General features: G+C 39.3%; 1 protein-coding gene across 1 annotated transcript in view; it reads left to right on the plus strand.

Annotated features, from left to right (window-relative positions):
- CDH17 (cadherin 17) overlaps positions 1-17,550 on the plus strand; it is a gene marked incomplete at both ends in the record, with an annotated part of 34,924 nt that extends 17,374 nt beyond the window's left edge. Inside the window, 9 exon segments of the mRNA XM_084230538.1 lie at positions 1,175-1,390; positions 3,615-3,691; positions 5,782-5,973; positions 6,374-6,618; positions 9,571-9,701; positions 12,211-12,450; positions 13,952-14,068; positions 15,392-15,505; positions 17,447-17,550. Of these exon segments, the coding sequence (XP_084086664.1) occupies positions 1,175-1,390; positions 3,615-3,691; positions 5,782-5,973; positions 6,374-6,618; positions 9,571-9,701; positions 12,211-12,450; positions 13,952-14,068; positions 15,392-15,505; positions 17,447-17,550 (1,436 nt within the window).
- Positions 17,551-18,412: the final 862 nt, after the last annotated feature.

Below are 18,412 nucleotides of genomic sequence, written 5' to 3' on the forward strand. Positions count from 1 at the left end.
AGCACTAAGTCACGACCTTTGATTTCTGGAACAAACTGAACTGAAACACAGGAATAAAATACGTAAGGCCATTATCTGCAGCATGGCAGAGAGGATGCATGTCTGTACTTTGCCACGTGTTATCTTTGGGGTGGAGTCAGTCTCTGCAATTATTCTGTAAAGTTGCTTAAAACTGACCCTGGGTTGGTCTTTCTTTGCTTAGTTACCCTATTTGCTTGTGTGTTAGTGTGCTGTGACACATCACTAGAAAGTTGGTGGCTTAAAATAAATTTATTCTCATAGTTCTGAAGGCGAGAGGTCTGGAGGCAAGGTGCCAGCTACCAGCTGGGCTCTGCAACCTCCAAAGGCTCTAAGGGAGAATTTTTCCTGGTCTTTTCTAGCTCCTGTAACTCCTTGACTGATTGCGAAGGCATAATTTCAGTCTCTGCTCCTTCTCCACTTTGTTCTTAGAAGACACACAGAGGAAACACACACATCTCAAGGTCCTTACCTAGTTACATCTGCAAAGAACTATTTCCAAATAAGGTCAAACTCTAGGTTCTGAATGATTTGAAATTGTTATGATACTATTTATTTTATGGGCTGAACTATTCCCCCACCCTCTAAATTCATATGTCTAGTGAATAACTAGTCTACATCTCCCAGTTCTTTCAAAGGGTGATGATATTTGGGAATAGTCTTTAAAGATATAATTATGTTAAACATATCATTATGTGGGCTCTAATATGAATGTTTCCAGTATGGCTAGTGTCCTTGTAAGAAAAAAATTGGACATGTAGAAAGGAACAGCCATATGAAACATACAGACCATGTATGTATGTACATGTACAAGGCAAGGAGAGATGTCTCAGGAAAAAAAAAAAAAACAACAACAACATGAAAACATCTAGATTCAGATCTTTAGCCTCCAGAAACAGAAAACAAATTTCTGTTGTTAAAACTCCCCAGCCCACAGTACTTGGTTTTGATAGCCCTAGTAAACAAATATACTATGCAACCTACTGCACTATGGGAAGGGTTAGAACAAAATAAATCTGAAAGCTTTAGTCTGCTACTCAAAGTTGTTACTACTCGAGTGCTTTCTAAGGATCTGCTTGTTCAGTGAAACCATTTCTGAAAAACTAGACTAAATAGAGCCTGTAAGGTATGAGTTTCCTTCTTGCCTTCTTCACAGGGAGCGTTATTGGTACCTTCACTGCTCATGACATGGATGAAGAAAACACTCCCAACAGTATCTTAAGATACAAACTTGTGGATCAAACCCCCACATATCCCAGTAATGACCTCTTCATGATCCAGACCTACAAAGGAGACTTACAGTTAGCTAAACAGTCCCTGAAGAAAAAAAATTCCCCTCAATACAACCTGACAGTAACGGTATCTGACAAAGGTTAGTATCACATTCACTGTTTTCCTTCTCGTTGTGGGTGGTGAGGCCGCTCTCCTGCCTGGTCTGTTACAAGGGGATGCTAAGGGGGGATGCTTCCTCCATCAGGCACACATGCAGCCTGGGGGCAGCCAACATCACAAACAGCCAGAGTTTCAGTTTGGACACATTACTGTCTTTATTCCAGTTCTCTGTGAAGCAGGTGCTAAGAGGGAATTAAACGTACAAGGATTCCATGAGGGGAGCAGCCCATCAGGAAATATGGGGAGGGAGGCAGAGAAGGTTGGGAGAGCCACCAGTTTGCAACATTTGCTTGCTCTGAACCAAACAGACCACCGAGAAACCAAAGGAAATTTTGTCAAAATCCTTGGGAAGTTCAAAGTTGGCTGTCAAAGGAGCCTTGCTCGGAAGCCAGGCCTTGGTACAGATGTGCTGATGGATTTCAGAGCATGAAGGTCTCTGTTGTTGGGGGTCAGCAAGGTCCATTTCTCATGGCTTCCATGATCACAAACAAGACAGTTATAGTTCCCATTGCTTCCTTTTGGACTCAAAGGATTCTTATTGTAAGGAATATAGGAAAATGCACTTTTGGGGAGTTTATCAGCTTCTAGTTGGCCATTTGCTACCAGGAGACATTCTTCCTACTCTTTAGTTTCAGAACAAGTGGTACTTAAGAAAGCAAGTGGATCATAGGACCTTTTGAGAATCCAATGAAAATTATGCATTCTCACATAAAGACACACATTCTCAGTGTGTGCTCACATGCATGCACAAATACATGTCTTCAGAGATAGACTCACTTCATGGTCACACACATGCCTAGAAGGTCAAGTGTCTTCCTGTGAGTTAACTAGAACTGAATCTTAGATTACCAAATAGTTCAACTGCTATGCTATGAGTTTCAAATTCTATAGTTGCAGAGAAGAAAAAAAGCATCATTTCACTTTGTGCTTCACACTTTTTCCCCTTTTTTTAATTTATACAAGAACTGGGGTACAGGTCAGAGGCATGGGAGGGTGAGAGAATTCACCAGAGAGAGTGGCGAGCAGAACAGGCAGACGGACCAGAGACACTGCTGAGGGGAGCAGTAGGTGAGGCAGGAGAAGTCTGCCACACCATGTGGGTTTCTCCCTGGCCTGCCAGGGATTGAACTCATGCTGCAGAGGCTGTGGACAGCTTCAAAGCACAGCTCTCAACCCGCTGCACCACTGGGGAGGCCCCACTTTTCTCCTTTAGACAGATGTCAGTATACTGAAAAGAACTGGAGTTTAGTAGGCCCCAATGAAGAATGTTTGAAACTTAGCACTCTGGCAAATGCTTAATACTTTGTATTGTCCAGAATTATGTCAAGTATACAATGGAAGCAACTAATCATCCCTGCCGGTGATGAATTAACAATTTCACATCATTAGCCATCCATCTGTTCATCCAATTGTTACTGAGTGTTTACCTTGTTTAAGGGCTGACACTAGGCCTCATTCACCTATGCATTCTCAAGTCTTTGGTGCCTGAAAGTACAGTCAGTCAGGGAGATGGACATGTGAATAAATTGCAAGCCCACAAAAGAGAAGAATGCCTCATTGGAGGGAGAGAGCAAGAGAGACTTTCTAGAAGTGGTATTGAATTGAGTTTTTATGGTAAAATATGACAAAAGTTACCAAATAGCATAATGCTGTTTATTTCCATAAAGTGGCAATCAGATTAATATTGTCTGTGTACATGAGTACGTCTATAGAAAATGTGGACCAGTTTTGTAAATATGGGTATATGTTTGTGGAATTAAACATTCAGTTGTACACTGCAGAAATTTAGAGTCTAGGCTGCAATTAAGAGTTTTACATAAAAGCAGGGAGGACCTGTTACACAAGAGGCCCTAGGCTGGCTCAAACGAGGGGAGATGTTCAGAGAAGGTTTTCTGCATACTTCTACGGTAGGCTTGGAATTATACAAAAGTTTCACTAGGGAAGAGGACTGTAGCTCTGGAACAAGTCTTACCCAGGAGGAGGCAGGTAGAGCACAGTGGCATGCATTTTGGTCTTTTCTCAGCCTCCCTTTGGTGATCTGCTGTGGGTGCAGGAGGGGGAGCAAAGATTCCCCTCTGCATATAAATTGCAAGTCAGTAGTAAAATTGCGACTATAGTTACCATTTAATGCTAATTTTTTCTGGCAGGTTTGATTTTAATGCATGATGTTCAGTGAAAATATCTGTGATGACTTTGATTTTCAGATTTTGAGACCTACTGCTTCCTGCAAGTCAATGTTATCGATATCAATGACCAGATCCCCATCTTTGAAAAATCAGATGTGAGTAGTTGCCATTTGTTTTTGTTATTTTTTATTTATTTTGTTCATATTACTTGGAACCTCCTTCTGGGATAAAGACACAGATGGTAGTTAGGAAACATGGCAGGCTGAACAGATAGCCTTAGTCATGCACTGGTAACAAATGCAGACACCATCTTCCTTAGACATCTGGAGGGAACAATAACATTTGCTATTATAGTATCTGGGAATGTCTGTTTGTAAACTTCTGCCAATGGCTCATTTATTCCTAGGGCTGCTTAAAAGCTACAGGTACAACTTTGTCGAATTGAAAGGTGTAGAACAGCTACTTGGAGCCTATCATTCATTATCTGTTTTGTGTGTAGTGGGACAATAAATAGATTACTGATAGGTCTCAAGCAAGCACTTGTGACAATTTTGATGTCTGGAATATTGGCAACTTGAATTTATTTTGAAATAACTGAATAAGAGAAAAGGAGAAGAAACTAATCTCTGCCTTTGGCTAAAGAAAAATGTGCCCAAGACATTTGCAAAAATTAAGAACTGGGAAGAAAGAACAGGAGAAAAAATGTCAGTTGAGAACATCAAAAAAATGTTAAGTTACTGTTTACTTATTGTTGATGTAGACTTTACATTTGGTGGTTTTATCATTGTTTCCCTTAAAAGAATGTCTATTCTGGAACAGAGAAAAGTCCATTTGACTAGATTGTTATGTCATATCTGTTATGAGGCAGCCAAGAGCCGTGTGATGTTCCTAAATCAAATAGGGACTAAGCTGTGACAAAGGGAACTGATTTATGAGAGGGCTTGGTGAAGAAGAAGTATGGCTGTGCATAAATGTGTAACAGGCATGGAGACTAAGCAAACCTGAGATAAGAGTTCATTTTATTTATTTTTTGCTCAGAAGAACTGGGGTATAGGTCAGAGGGGTTGGAGGGTGAGCGGATTTATCAGAGACAGTAGGGAGCAGAACAGGTGGATTGACTGAAATACACTAAAGGGAGCAGTGGATGAGACAGAGGTCTGCTGAGCCATATGTGTGTGGGTTAGCAACTTGGCCTGGGTTCAAACTCATGCTGTTGAGTGCTAGAGCTGAGAATGAACCCCTAGGGCACCAGGGAGGCCCAAGAGCTTATTTCTTCTCAGCCTCCATTTTCTTGGGCATTTGATCTTTTCCTTGTGTTGTGATTTCCTGGCATTACGCTGAGATAGCATTTTTAGACTAAGGGTAAGCATCCTATTGTGGGAGTCTCAGACTTAGAAATGTACACCAGCCTCTGGAGTGAGGCTGCTGCTTTCATTGCTGTGGTCCTCTCCCGGACCTTGCCTGTTACCATCGTTAAGATCATGATACCAAGTGACATGGCTTAGGAGATTTCAGTGGAGGAGTCAGATGGCGTAAGTAATGATTAAGAGCACAGGCTTTGGAGTTGGACATGGGGTGGGTTTTACATCTCTTATCCTTTGCACCTCTGTCAAATGAAGATGAATAATTTTGCTATGCAGTAGGGCATTGTGCTGCTTGTTATAGAAACCAAGTATTAGGCATTTTCATGCATCATCTCTCTCGATCCCCACAGCAAACATGAAGTAGTTTCTACTGTTATTATCTCATTAGGCAATGAGAATAAAATTTAAAGAAGTTGGGTAACTTACTGCAAGTCACCCAGCTCATACACGGCAAGCCTGGAATTCATGCCATTTATTTCACTCCAAAGTCAGGCTTTTATCCGCTATTCCCTGGTTGCCTTAATTAACATAATGGATGTAAAGAGTCTGCTTCATTGTAGGTACTCACTGTAGTTATTTATAACATTTACTACTGTGTAACAATTAGTTAAGCATATTCGATATAGGAGGGCAATGTGTTTTAGAATCCAACCAGTAGCTCTCTGAGACACTGTTTCTTCATACAATGGAGATAGCACTCTGAGAATGACTGTAGTCAAAATCAAAGCCACAGATTCATCATAGGAAAAAATGCGCTTGGCAAGTATTGACGCATTCTCTGACTTGTGTCCTTGTTCTGAAACCAGTGAGACAAGTTAGCCCTTTGGTAATTATGTTTGACAATGGATATTCTTATTACTTCCTTTCTGTTTCCTTCTTAGTATGGAACTATAACTCTTGCTGAAGATACAGCCATTGGGAGCACCATCTTAACCATCCAGGCTACTGATGATGATGAGCCATTTACTGGGAGCTCTAAAATCGTGTATCGTATCATAGAAGGAGATAGTGAGGGACAACTGGAGGTTAAGACAAATCCCCAAACCAATGCTGGACATGTCACAATTAAAAAGGTAAAGCTCCTCTTTACTGGAATTTGTGTTTTTCATAGATTACCTATAAACATGCCAGGACCTATAAACAGAGCTGATATATAAATGGAGACACCTCAGGTGTGGTGATAGACGGCTGAAGCACAGTCATTACCTTCTGTTGGGTGAATGAAATCTCTCAGGGTTAAATAAGTTTAAGGATTTCCTCATTCTGGTAGTTACAGTGCATATTGGCACTGATAAGTCAAAGCTCTGATAAGTCCTGCAGTAAGGATGGTTCCTTGGCTCTGTTATTTTTCTGAGAAGGTTTTTGCTGATACTGGATTGAGAACAGCTACTCTCTAATAGAATTAAAGGGAATTAATATTTTAAGGAAGTTAGTCATCCCCAAATTAATTTTCCCTCTTCTTTCCCTATATAGCTTCTTGATTTTGAAACAACTGCTGTTCACAACATTGTCTTCCGAGCAGAAAATCCAGAGCCCCTAATATCAACTGTACATTACAACGAAAGCTCTACTGCCAGATTACAGCTTATTGTGACAGATGTGGATGAAGCACCCCAATTTTCCCTTCCTGTTTTCCTAGAACGTGTCATTGAGAATGTGCCAGTAGGCACCAAAGTGGGCAATGTGACTGCGTGGGATCCAGAACATCGGAACATAAGGTAGAAGACAGCATTGTTGGGCAGGCCTAGCTCCATGCTGGGATGAAGACTAGCAGAAGGAGGGAGAGCTGGGAGGGGCAGAGAAACTGATTTAACTCCAGAGCTTTCCCCCTAAGAAAGCAGTCAGTGATACGAAGCTGTGTGCACTACACGTTAACCTGACCCTTAGGGGATTAGGGGGGCATGTGGGTGGTGGTGGTAATGGTGGTATGCCAATGAGAACTGAGGCTCAGGCAAGTAGGAAGCACATCAGTTTTCATTACAGCTCTCTTACTGCATGTCCTAGTTGAGCATCATTGAGTTGGGTGCTGGGGTTCAGAGATTGGGCTGCCCATTACCAAGCCCTATATTTGAACCAGTCATAGGGACTGGGATGTGGGAAAGAGGTCCAGCCCCTAGGCAGATTGGAGTTCTACACAGAATGAGGCAAGAACCAACTAGAGACACGTAAGTACTTGACAGGGTGAAGGGAATCTTCTGCATATAGGGTCCTTCTGTGCATGTTATAGGATAGGTTCTGTAGTTCCTGTTCTCTAGGACAGGTTCTGCAGCTTCCTGAGAGCAGGTCTGGGGCAACAAGACTCATTCTGAACTCTAGTTCTTAGGCCAAGGTAGTGAAACAAAATATGTAGATTTTTCCATCTTAGCAGTTCTCAACATTTTTTTCCCCCTCGGTACAATGAGTGACACATTTGCCTTAAAAATGTATAATTAGGGCCTCCCCTGGTGGCGCAGTGGTTGAGCGCTGGGCTGCAGGGCTGCCCGCAGCCTCTGCAGCACCGGTTCGCTCCCCAGCTGCCGGCGAGGGTCCCACAAAAAAAAAATAAATAAATAAATAAAAAAAAAATGTATAATTACTTTGCCCAGAATACATATGTATCAATAGCTATGCACCTTTATGATATAGTTAATAAGCATAGAGAAAGGACTGAACCCAGATCTTTTGCTTTTATTGCATAACATTAGTCTATGGCACAACAAATGCTTCAGTATAGCTTAAGCCAATGTATGTGGTTATGAATGACAAGGTTATGGCAATTCCTTAAGTTTCAACATTTGAGGGCAGTTTTGTCTCTCATGGAGCCATGACTTAGGCCCTTGGAATCAGTTCCAAGAACTTTTTCCTGAGTGTCAAGAAAGTTCTCACCTACTGTGTTACTCTACCCCCTTCCACGCTTTTATAGACAAAGAGAAGAGTGGGGACTATCTTGTACAGTTCAGTAAAGACATTATCTCAGCCATGTGTTATAATGGGGCTTATAACTGTACAGCACTTTATAGTCAAAGACAATTAAATAAGAACTGGAGTTTATGAGAGGGCAAGACACATCACCTAAGAAAATTTCTCAAATAAACCAAGAAAAGATACATTGAGATCAGACAGATGAGGAAGAGGGTAAGAAGGGGAGTGTGCAGTAAGGAACAGTCCTGGAAGACAAATTAAAAAAGTGTTTCATGAGTAAGAAGTACTTAATAGTTCCGAAGTTACTAAGTCAGTTAAGAATTAAGGATGACTCCAAAGTTTTTTACCCAAGCAAGTTCCATAAACTTAGAAACCATTGGCACCAAATGGATCATAGCCCAATCTACCAACAAATATTAGAGATTCTTTCTTTGGAATATATCTAGAGTATAACTGCTTCTCACCCTTTCCACATGGTTTAGGCCACCATAATCTTTCCTGGATCCATCTTTGTCCCTGCCACTCCTTCCCCACCCTGAATCTATTCCCTGTAGTCAGAGAGGTTCTTTGAAAATGTCAAGATTGTGCGATTCCACCCCAAACCCTCGAAAGCATCCCCATCTAACTCAGGATGAACTCCCACCCAGTATATAAGATTTCTTTTTCCTCACCAGAACACAGAACCTAACATAGTGATTGGTATACAGAATATAGTACATTAGGAAAAAAATTGATGTACAAACACATACATCTTTAGTTATTCTTACTCCTGGACATATAGCTTGTTTCCTGTATAGTATGAAAATGTTTTGAATATATCTGCATATAATTATTCACTATTATTAAATTGTTTACCTAGGGAAAATTTCCAGAGGTGGGATCCTTTGGTCTAAAGGTGTGGGGATCCTTGCGGCTATGATGGATTGCATCCCAACCCCTTATTGGCTGTACCAATTGATTTTTCTGTGATTCTAGTCTTTGTCTAGACTTGCCTTTGACACACCCACTGAGTTCCATTGAAAACACAAATATGACCGAATCTCTTCCTACTTAACACCATTGTTTTCCATGATCTGGTTCTTTCTGATCTCTCTGGCTTCATCTTTTGTCATCCACTGTTTCCCAGTTATATTCCAACACTGCTGGAATGTCTGACTATTCCTTCCACCAAACTGTTCCTTGACCTCTGCTTGAAGCTTCCTCCCTGCCTTGCCTTACTTAACATTAATTCATTTAGAAAGACTTCTCTGATTACCACAAACTTCCTTAGAATCCCATTGTATTAACCATATTTAAAAAAAAAATATGTTTGTCCCTGGCACTGGCCTAAGAGCCCTTTTTGTAATCTTCTGTCAGTCCACTGTCAGATGTTTGCTAAGCACTCAACAGGTGTTTGTTGAACAGTTGTTTGCAAGAACTCATTGTGCCACCAGTAGGCTCTGTGAACCCGGGTCCACATTCATACATGTCCACCACTGGGTGGTCAGGTTTTCTTAGACTGGGGTGGTTTGTTAATCTGTTTTAAAAGATTTTTTCCAGTTACCTTAATTGAAATTCTTTGATTGCCAGAAAAGTTTTTTTCTTCCAGAGTTTGTGACTATCTTTTCTAATAAAACAAGTGTAGTTCATTAGGATGAACAAATCCTCCCTTTGAAGACAGATGCTATGCAAATGACAGTGCTGATATCAACGAGTGAGGAATAAGCTATTATAAACAATTCACATATTCATGTAGAATGATTTTTTTTTGCTCTTTTCACTTTATGAAGGTATTCACTGAAAGGCGACAGAAGAGGTTGGCTTAGAATTGACCAGACCACTGGTGAGATCTTTAGTAGGGCAACATTGGATAGGGAAGTTGAAAGTCCATATCGGGTACAAGTGGTGGCATCTGAAGAAGGTAAGCAAAATGAACAAAAAACCACACCAAAATTTCAGAAGCTTCATCAGTGGGAGGGAAGGTGATATGGATGGGTTCAGAGTTGGTGGTGTGGGGCAACTCAGTTTTCAGCAGAAGGATGGGTAGGCCTCAGTTTCCAGCAGAAGGATACCAACAAGCAATTCTCAGACAACAGCAGGGTGTCCAATAATTCAACTCTGACACTGTCTACCTGGAGATAGCATCAGATTCCACAGGGATGGGCCCAATCTCTCTTGACTGCCCTGCAATTCAGACTCAAGTCACAAGCCCCAGGCAAATCCCACTTGATTGTCTGACCTACTGGCTACAGAAGGGAGGTCCCCCAAGCCCCTATTCAGTCTTCAGATGTCCACTACAAACCCAGATCATTATCTGCACATTTGATTGGCTATAAATTAGAGGAATTAGAGGTTCCCAGGACACCCACCTCAGGTTCAATTAATTTGCTATCAACTCACAGAACTCAGGAAACTCATTTACTCACTAGATCACTGATTACAAAGGATATTTTTGTTTTCTGGATGACCATATACATATGTATATCCTACAAGTCACCTTCCTGCCCATTGATGAGGGCCTAGATTTCAGGGATTCTGTTCACTCTCTGGATGTAGGGGCCATAGCTTCTAGGAAGGCTCCCTTGTCCCCCACCTTCCTCCAAAGTAGTTGAAGGTTTCTCCTGGGTGTGGGGTCAGACCACTGCCTACTGATCTAGGCCATTAATGCTCCTTCATCCTCACTTCACAACACCTCAAGGCTTTTTCCTTTTGAAACAATATTTTATGCACTGTTTCCAACTTTGATATGTGCCAGAATCATCCAGCAAATTTATTCAAATTCAGATGCTAGGGGACTTGTATTTTTATGAAATAGGGTAAATTTAGGGTAAATTTTTAGAAAGAAAACTATTAAGTCAAGGGTGTTGAACCATCCTTTTATAATCTCTGCTCCTCATTTAATTAAGGTGTGTTGATATATGTTGCTCACTGTTTTGAGTGTGGAGTTCCAGGAAATAAAAAAAAAGTGTTAAAGATAAACTCATAGCAATAGCATGCTTACCAGTGATGAGGCTGGTAATTAAAACATTGAGTTTCTTTGCATTTAATGGAATTTTCCAAATCAGAGAAGGAATTCTGTTGCTCTTATGCTAACCAGAGGCTATAATTAAGTAGCAAATATATCTGCCTGATTAACGAAAAATAAAAATTGAATAAATTATTACTAAATACAGTTTTAGGCCAAAAAAATAAACTTTTAAAATGTGAGATCCAGGGTCAGAAGGTAGAATGGGGAACATTCCAGTAGGTAGGAATCATAAAAATGGTCCCTGCATGTGCAATGATTAAAAATAAAAACACCACAAATTGAAACAGTGAGGGCGGAAGTGCGAGCCAAATTTGGAATGGGTATGTGTGAGCAGGCGGCCTCACTGAGGCGGGTCAAGGGGCCCACCTCTGTCTCCATCGCTTGCTTCCAGTTAAGCACATTCCACTATCACATTGTATACATTCAACTCTTGATTTAAAAGCTCCCGATGAATCAGCAGACATTTTCCAGGTAAGCTTTGGTATTATGCACACCCCTACAACATACTCCACTCTGGATGTATGACCTAATGGCCTCTCACAGCTTAGAAATTTCAAGAATCAAATCCAGGGTACAAAAATCTGTTCCATTTGTAGTTGGAACTGAAACACTGTAGAGAGATGAAGTGACTTCAAATGCATGGAAGCTTTCCCCCCTTTTAGTTAAGAATAGACTTGAGAAGACAAGGAAATAGTTTATGGGAATTCAAATAGGTGGGACTTAGAAATTTTAGAAACAAGCATCTGTGATTGATATCAGAATGGTTACAGTCAGTGGCATTCACAGCCTGTTTTAAGCACTCAGTGTAACAACTTACTCCTCATTCAACATTATGGAATAGTACTGTTATTGACAGTTATGGATGAGGAGACTGAGAAGTAACTGGCTCACCATCATACAGCCATCAACCACGGAGGCTACAGATCCAAATTTCTTACCACCATACCATTGGAAATCTCTATCGCACAGCCCGTTATTGTTGTCTGAGAGCACCAAAATGTGGGATCCTCACAAAGCCACAAGCTTTACAGCTGAATTTGAAATGAGGCTCAGAAAAACTTAATGAAGATGCCTACTTCATTTTTGAAGATCAGTGGAGTTTGTGGGCGCTACAGTCAAACCATCCCTACTGCTCTGTGACCTTGGGCAAGTCCTACAAGTTCTGAGCCTCAGCGATCATCTATAAATATGCATCAGTCATTTCAAAGCACTATACATAAAACCTTAGCATATAAATTATGACTTGTTAACAGTAATGAAACCAGGTTTGATTTTAAAAACTTGCTTTCTTTCAGTATGTTTGAATGGTAGTTTTTTTTTTTTTTTTTAAAGAAAAGGCAATATCCTTTTTACGAGGACAATGAGAGCGCTGTTACTATGCTTTGATTATTTGATTCCTTAGGTGGCCACTTAAGCTCAGAAGTGGATTTCCAACTGACCCTGTCTGATGTGAATGACAACCACCCACGGCTGATGAAGGAATACGAGGACTTGCTGTTCATCTGCCATCCCCTCATAGGACACGGAAGTGTCACTTTTGGGGCCACAGATGATGACGTGCAGCCACATCGGGGTTCACGGTTTACATTTTCCTTTGGCAGAGGCAACTCAAATGAAAACTGGGAACTCTCCACAATCAATGGTGAGTTGTGAAAAGTATATGGAAAAAACAGTGCTGGATGATGAAATGAGATTTTTGCCTTGGTGGGCTGGCAGCAGTCAACAGGTGCTTTCTTCCATGCTGCAGTGAACCAGTTTATGATTTGGAAACTTGCACAATGAAGCTAAATGCCCACAGATGAGAAAGCTCCAGGCTTTGGTGGAAGATTAACACACAGCATCCCCTTTAGTGTAGAGGAAAGCTGGACAATCTGAGCAGAGTTTCCAAATTTTCAGTGAAAAAACAGATTTCATAATTTTAAAAAAGGAGCTTTACTGAACTACTGAAAGTTGATATGCCATAAACTGCATAATTTTATAAAAGATATTATGTATACACCATTGAAGCCATCAGCACAATGAAGATACAATGTTTTCCATTTTTCATATTCATTTGTGAAGTCATCTGGACCTGGAGTTTTCTTTGTAGGACATTTAGTTATATTACTTACATCTAGTAAAGAATTTGGAATTATAAGTATTCAAGTTGTAGATTTCTTCTTGGTTAAGCTTGTTTGTATCTTTTATATGTCTGTTTTATTTATCTAACATTGGCATAACATCCATTATTTTAGTATTTTCTTAACCTTCAGAATATATAATATTACCTCATTCTGCTATTGGAAAATTACGTCTCCTTTTTTTTTGCCCAATATGGTTAGAGGTTATTCTGTTTTCAAAGGGACCAACCTTTGGCTTTATTGATTTATCGTTTTCTCTTTTCATTGCTCAATTTTTATTAATTTCTTTGATTCTCATTTATTTCAAAATTCTAATTTCCTTTAGATTTTTTCTGTGACCCATGGGTTAAGATGTGGTTTAGCTTCCATATATTTGGAAATTTCCTATATCTTTCTGGTTGATTTCTTAGTTAATTTCATAGTAGCCAGAGAACATAATTAGAATACTTTGAAATATATTTTTTCTTTCAGTACTTTAAAGGTACTTAAAGATATTTCTTTACTGTTCCAGATTACATTCAAGGGAACAAAGAAGAAACAATGTAAATTGTCTGTTTTTCTTGAGATGCTTTTGAGATTTCTCTATTACTAGTTATAAGCGATTTGATTATGTACCCTGGTACAGTTTTGTTCATGTTTCTCCTTTCTGATCTTGGATCTGAGAATTTACTTTTCATCCAACTTGAGGGGAAAGCTAGCAGTTAGATATTTCTTTAAATCTCTTTTCTAATTTGGTGTTTGCAGCAATTTCATAAAACAATTTTGGGAACAAGGATGACTATTTTCATTTCTATAGAGACCTCATGAATTAAGAACTTAAATTTAAAAATTAAAGAGAGAACTTAAAGAATGACTTAGCCCTTTAAAAACTGTTAGGTATAATTGCAATGGTGATAGAGTAGTTTAACTCATCCTTATATCTAATGTTTCCCAGTGAAACTTGGTGTATGAGGCAAAGATAAACTTTATTCCTACTGATCAGGTGTGTTTTCATCATCTTCCCCCACCCACCCAATCTGACAGGAACTCATGCCACTCTCATCACCAAGCACACAAAGTTTGAGGAGAAACCTTACGATGTTGAGATCCGCATCAATGATAATGGCCAGCCACCCTTGGAGGGGACTGTCTCACTAAGAGGTAGGTATTTTGATGTAGGCAACCTGGAGTAGTTTGAGAATTCTTATTTTTGCTATGGGGTTCTACAACTGTTTGTCTAAAAATTTTCCCTACTAAAAAACTGGGTCGCTACATGCAAAAGAATGAAGCTTGACCACTACCTCATACCATACACAAAAATCAACTCAAAATGGACTAAAGAACTAGACATAAGACCTGAAACCATAAAATACATAGAAGGAAATATAGGCGAAACACTACGTGATATGCACCTCAAAGACATCTTTACAGACACATCACCCAAAACAGTGATAGTGAAGGCAAAGATAAAGAGCTTCTGCACAGCAAAAGAGACAATAACAAAAACAAAGAGAAACCCCACCAAATGGGAGAACATTTTTGCACCCAACACTAATGATAAAGGACTGATCACAAAAATCTGCAAAGAGCTGATGAGACTCAACAACAATAAAGAAAATAACCCAGTCAAAAAATGGGCAGAAGAGCTAAAAAGAAACTTCTCTGAAGAGGAAATGCAAATGGCCAACAGGCATATGAAAAAATGTTCACCATCACTTGTAATCAGGGAAATGCAAATCAAAACTATGAGATACCATCTTACACCAGTGAGAACGGCACATATTAAAAAACTAGCAACAACAAATGTTGGCGAGAGTGTGGAGAAAAAGGAACTCTCCTGCACTGTTGGTGGGAGTGCAAACTGGTCCAACCACTATGGAGAGTTGTGTGGAGATTTCTTGACCTACTTAACATAGAGCTTCCATATGATCCAGCAATTCCACTCCTAGGTATTTACCGAAAGGACACAGAAACATCAATTCCAAAGAGCACCTGCACCGCTATGTTTATAGCAGCACTGTTTACAATAGCTAAGCTTTGGAAACAGCCCAAATGCCCAAAAATAGATGACTGGATCAAGGAGATGTGGTACATATATACCATGGAATATTACTCAGCATTCAAAAAAGATAAACACATGCAATTTGCAGCAACATGGATGGCGCTGGAAGGGATCATGCTCAGCGAAGTAAGCCAGAAAGAAAAAGAAAAATACCGGATGGTCTCACTCATAGCAGGAATCTAGAAAACTTAAATAAGGGACCAGGAAAATGAATAACTATAAGAAAGTGAAAATCAAAATCAACAAAAAACTATGAACCAGAGACACTCTATGGGGGGTGGGGGGCAGGGAGGGGAGGAATTGGAGTCAAAATAAGGATGTTGCAATTATATGGGGAATATAATAATAAAATTTATTTAAAAAAATAAATAAAAAATGAAGGAAAAAAAAATTTCCCTACTAAATACTGCTTTGCTTTTCAGTTAATTTTTGCAGGTGTGAATTTGGAAGTTGTTACCGGGCAGCAGGTAAACAGCCTGGGATGCCCACAGTGGGTATGGCAGTTGGTATACTCCTGACTACCTTCTTGGTCATTGGTGAGTAACTTGTGGTAACCGAGGCAATAACCAAGAATACAGATCACTAGTAAACCACGTCAAGCTTTCCTGTCTGGGAGATACTGCTTTAGTGCCCCTCTTTACCTATCAGTGCCTTCTTGGTTAATTTGGAAAATATAACATAAGATTTTCAAGCATAGTTATGGTATTTTATGCCTACTTTCTAAGCTTTTGTGATAAAGCAGAAAGAAATGTACTAGCCATGCCACTGCTATATGTCAGGCACTGTGCTTAAAATGTAGGGTGGGATTGGGCAAGATATACACAGATGCTTCAACAGTGGCAGGCGGGGCCATAAGCTCTGTGAGTGAAGTAAGTAAAGTTGAGCTTTGTGATATAAATGCTGACATACCTAAAACATTGCAAATTTCCCTTTGTATATTTTCATAACTGGACTCTCATTCATACTCTAGAATAATTTCATTGCATAACAGTTGTGACTCAGCCCTAGTCCTGCCTAGACAGCAGAGTCTCCTATTCTAGGTGTCTTTGTGAACAGCTCAGTGATTGATACTACAATTGCCCTCTTTTAACTGTTGTGCTCACCATTAGATATTAGCAATAGATAATCTATCAATTCATGTTCACTTGAGTAAAGGGGTTTACTCAAGTAAATTGAGTAAAGAAATATTCATTTTCAAGGGCAAGGGTTAGTCTAAGTGTTCTTAATTGCTCTCCTGGAATCTGGTATTTTCCTATCATGACCCAAGCCCTTCATTATTATGACACCTTTGTGACAGTGGCTGCCACCCATTCTAACATGAGCATGGTGATCATCTTTTCTCTGAGAACCATGTCTGGTGCACACCTGTCATATTAATTGAGTTGGCTATTTGAGGTCCTATCCAAGAACCAAGGTCCTTTCTCCTATTTCTGTCTTAATCCTTTCAACATGGAAGGGCAAATAGAATGAGTTTATAAACTAAATAGCTGCTTTCTAACACAACCATTAATACCTTAATTTTATTGCAAGTAAAGACTCCTGACCACCTTCTTGGTCATTGGTAGGTATAATTTCTAGATTCAAGGATTCCTGTCCTGGGCCTGAAAGACATGAGCTCATCTCTGGGTCTAGCTTTAAGGGCTGGTGGTTTCTCATGTGAATTTTGGGATCTATATGTAGAATCTTAACAGTTTCATATTCTATTTCTTCAAAATGCAGTTAGGATTATTACGAGTAATGAATCTGAGCATTCAATTTTTTTCTGCCATGCTTCCTCCTATAAAAATTACTGCCAGGTTCATTTTCTTAAAGGTACTTCCTTTTTCATATTTGTCTGATTTATAGTGCACATTTGGTGCTAAAATGCACACTGTGATATCGTAGAGTTTAGATGGTGGGGGACACTACAAAGATTGGGTCGTCTACTCAAGCTGGAGGTGCTAAGGAAAGCACCAAAGAAAATGTGATCTTTGATGTGGACACAGTAAAAGTAGGTGTAGATAAACCTGTTTTTAACCAACAGGTTTCTGGTTATTCTGATTGGACTATTTCTTCCAGGAAAGGGGAAAAAGGATTGAATTAATATTTATTGAGTATGTCTAAAGTTTAGGAACTCTGTCATATCCCCTGCTTTAGAGTAGCATAAACCTTCTGTATTCCCTGATAAAGACCCAGTGATAGCCACTAATTTAGACACAATTTGGGACTTGATATATACTAGCAACAGGATAGGTGATAATATTGTGCAAAAATGAAAAATGATGTAAGAATTATATAAAAAAAAATAGGTGATAAGCTTATTCAAGAAAGCCAATGCCTAGAGTCCCTTAGTCACCAGGACAACGAAACTTTGAACCGCAAACAAAATGAAGTTAAATGAGTCACTTTTTCCTACCAGTGTATGACTTTATAAATGAATGTGACAGTACATTATATTTTAAGATTCCACTTATTTGACCACAACTTTTCTCTTTTAGGTATAATTTTAGCAGTTGTGTTTATGCGAATAAAGAAGAAAGACAGAGATAATGCTGAAAATGCTCCGGCAGCTGAAGCCCAACCTCTGAAAGGGAATGCTTGAGTTTATGTACCAATTTCTATTTCAGCAACAACCATTTAATCCCATCATTTAAATTTTTATCCAACATGAGCACTATTTTTTAGATATTCCCTCTTGCCCTTTAGTATTTTATTATTATTTTGTGTGCTATAGACATTAGAGCTATTTTTCACTTTCCCATGACACTTTTCCCCTCTGCAAAAGCCTTAGATGTTTGGCTTTTGATAAATATCTATGCTTTTTTCCCCCTTTAGGGAAAATGGACTATTTTATCAACTGATCTTTTTTTTAATCAAGGAGATTTATCTGTTGTTTATCACAGAACTTCCTGAATTCCATTTATGCTTTTTCTGCACCTATCCTGTGTCTTCTTCCTCTGTGTATCCTTTGTTATTTCAATAATTTTAAAACATTTGTTGGATTAGTTTGATGCTATTAGCCTTTCTTTTTTTTTTTTTTTTTATCCCAGTGAGGTTCATGTTGCCCTGTTTGAGGTTTTTTCCACTTAAGAGTGGCATAGACATACTTCATAAGCCACGCTGTGGAAACCAACGACGCCTACATGCTGAGCATGTTTCCTTTGTGTGTACATATGAGTGGTTCTGGTTGTTAATATGTGGAACAAAATAAGGAAGCATGAAAGAAGTGACAAAGATCAAGAATAAAACGTAGGCGATGGTTGTTTTTGCCTCTGATGTCTAGTTCTTTGCATTTGTTGAATGATAATGTTGGATAACAATAGTTACCTATCACATACCAAAATTGTCTCATGTAGAATAAGCCCAGTAAGTGGTGATTACAAGGAAATAAACACTTCTCTAATGATCATGAATTGAGTTGTTCAAGGTAGGTACACTGGTACAAGGTAGGTACTAAAAAAAAT

The sequence above is a fragment of the Talpa europaea genome, assembly GCF_964194135.1.
Source record: "Talpa europaea genome assembly, chromosome: 3".
In the NCBI taxonomy this organism is placed as follows: Eukaryota; Metazoa; Chordata; class Mammalia; order Eulipotyphla; family Talpidae; genus Talpa; species Talpa europaea.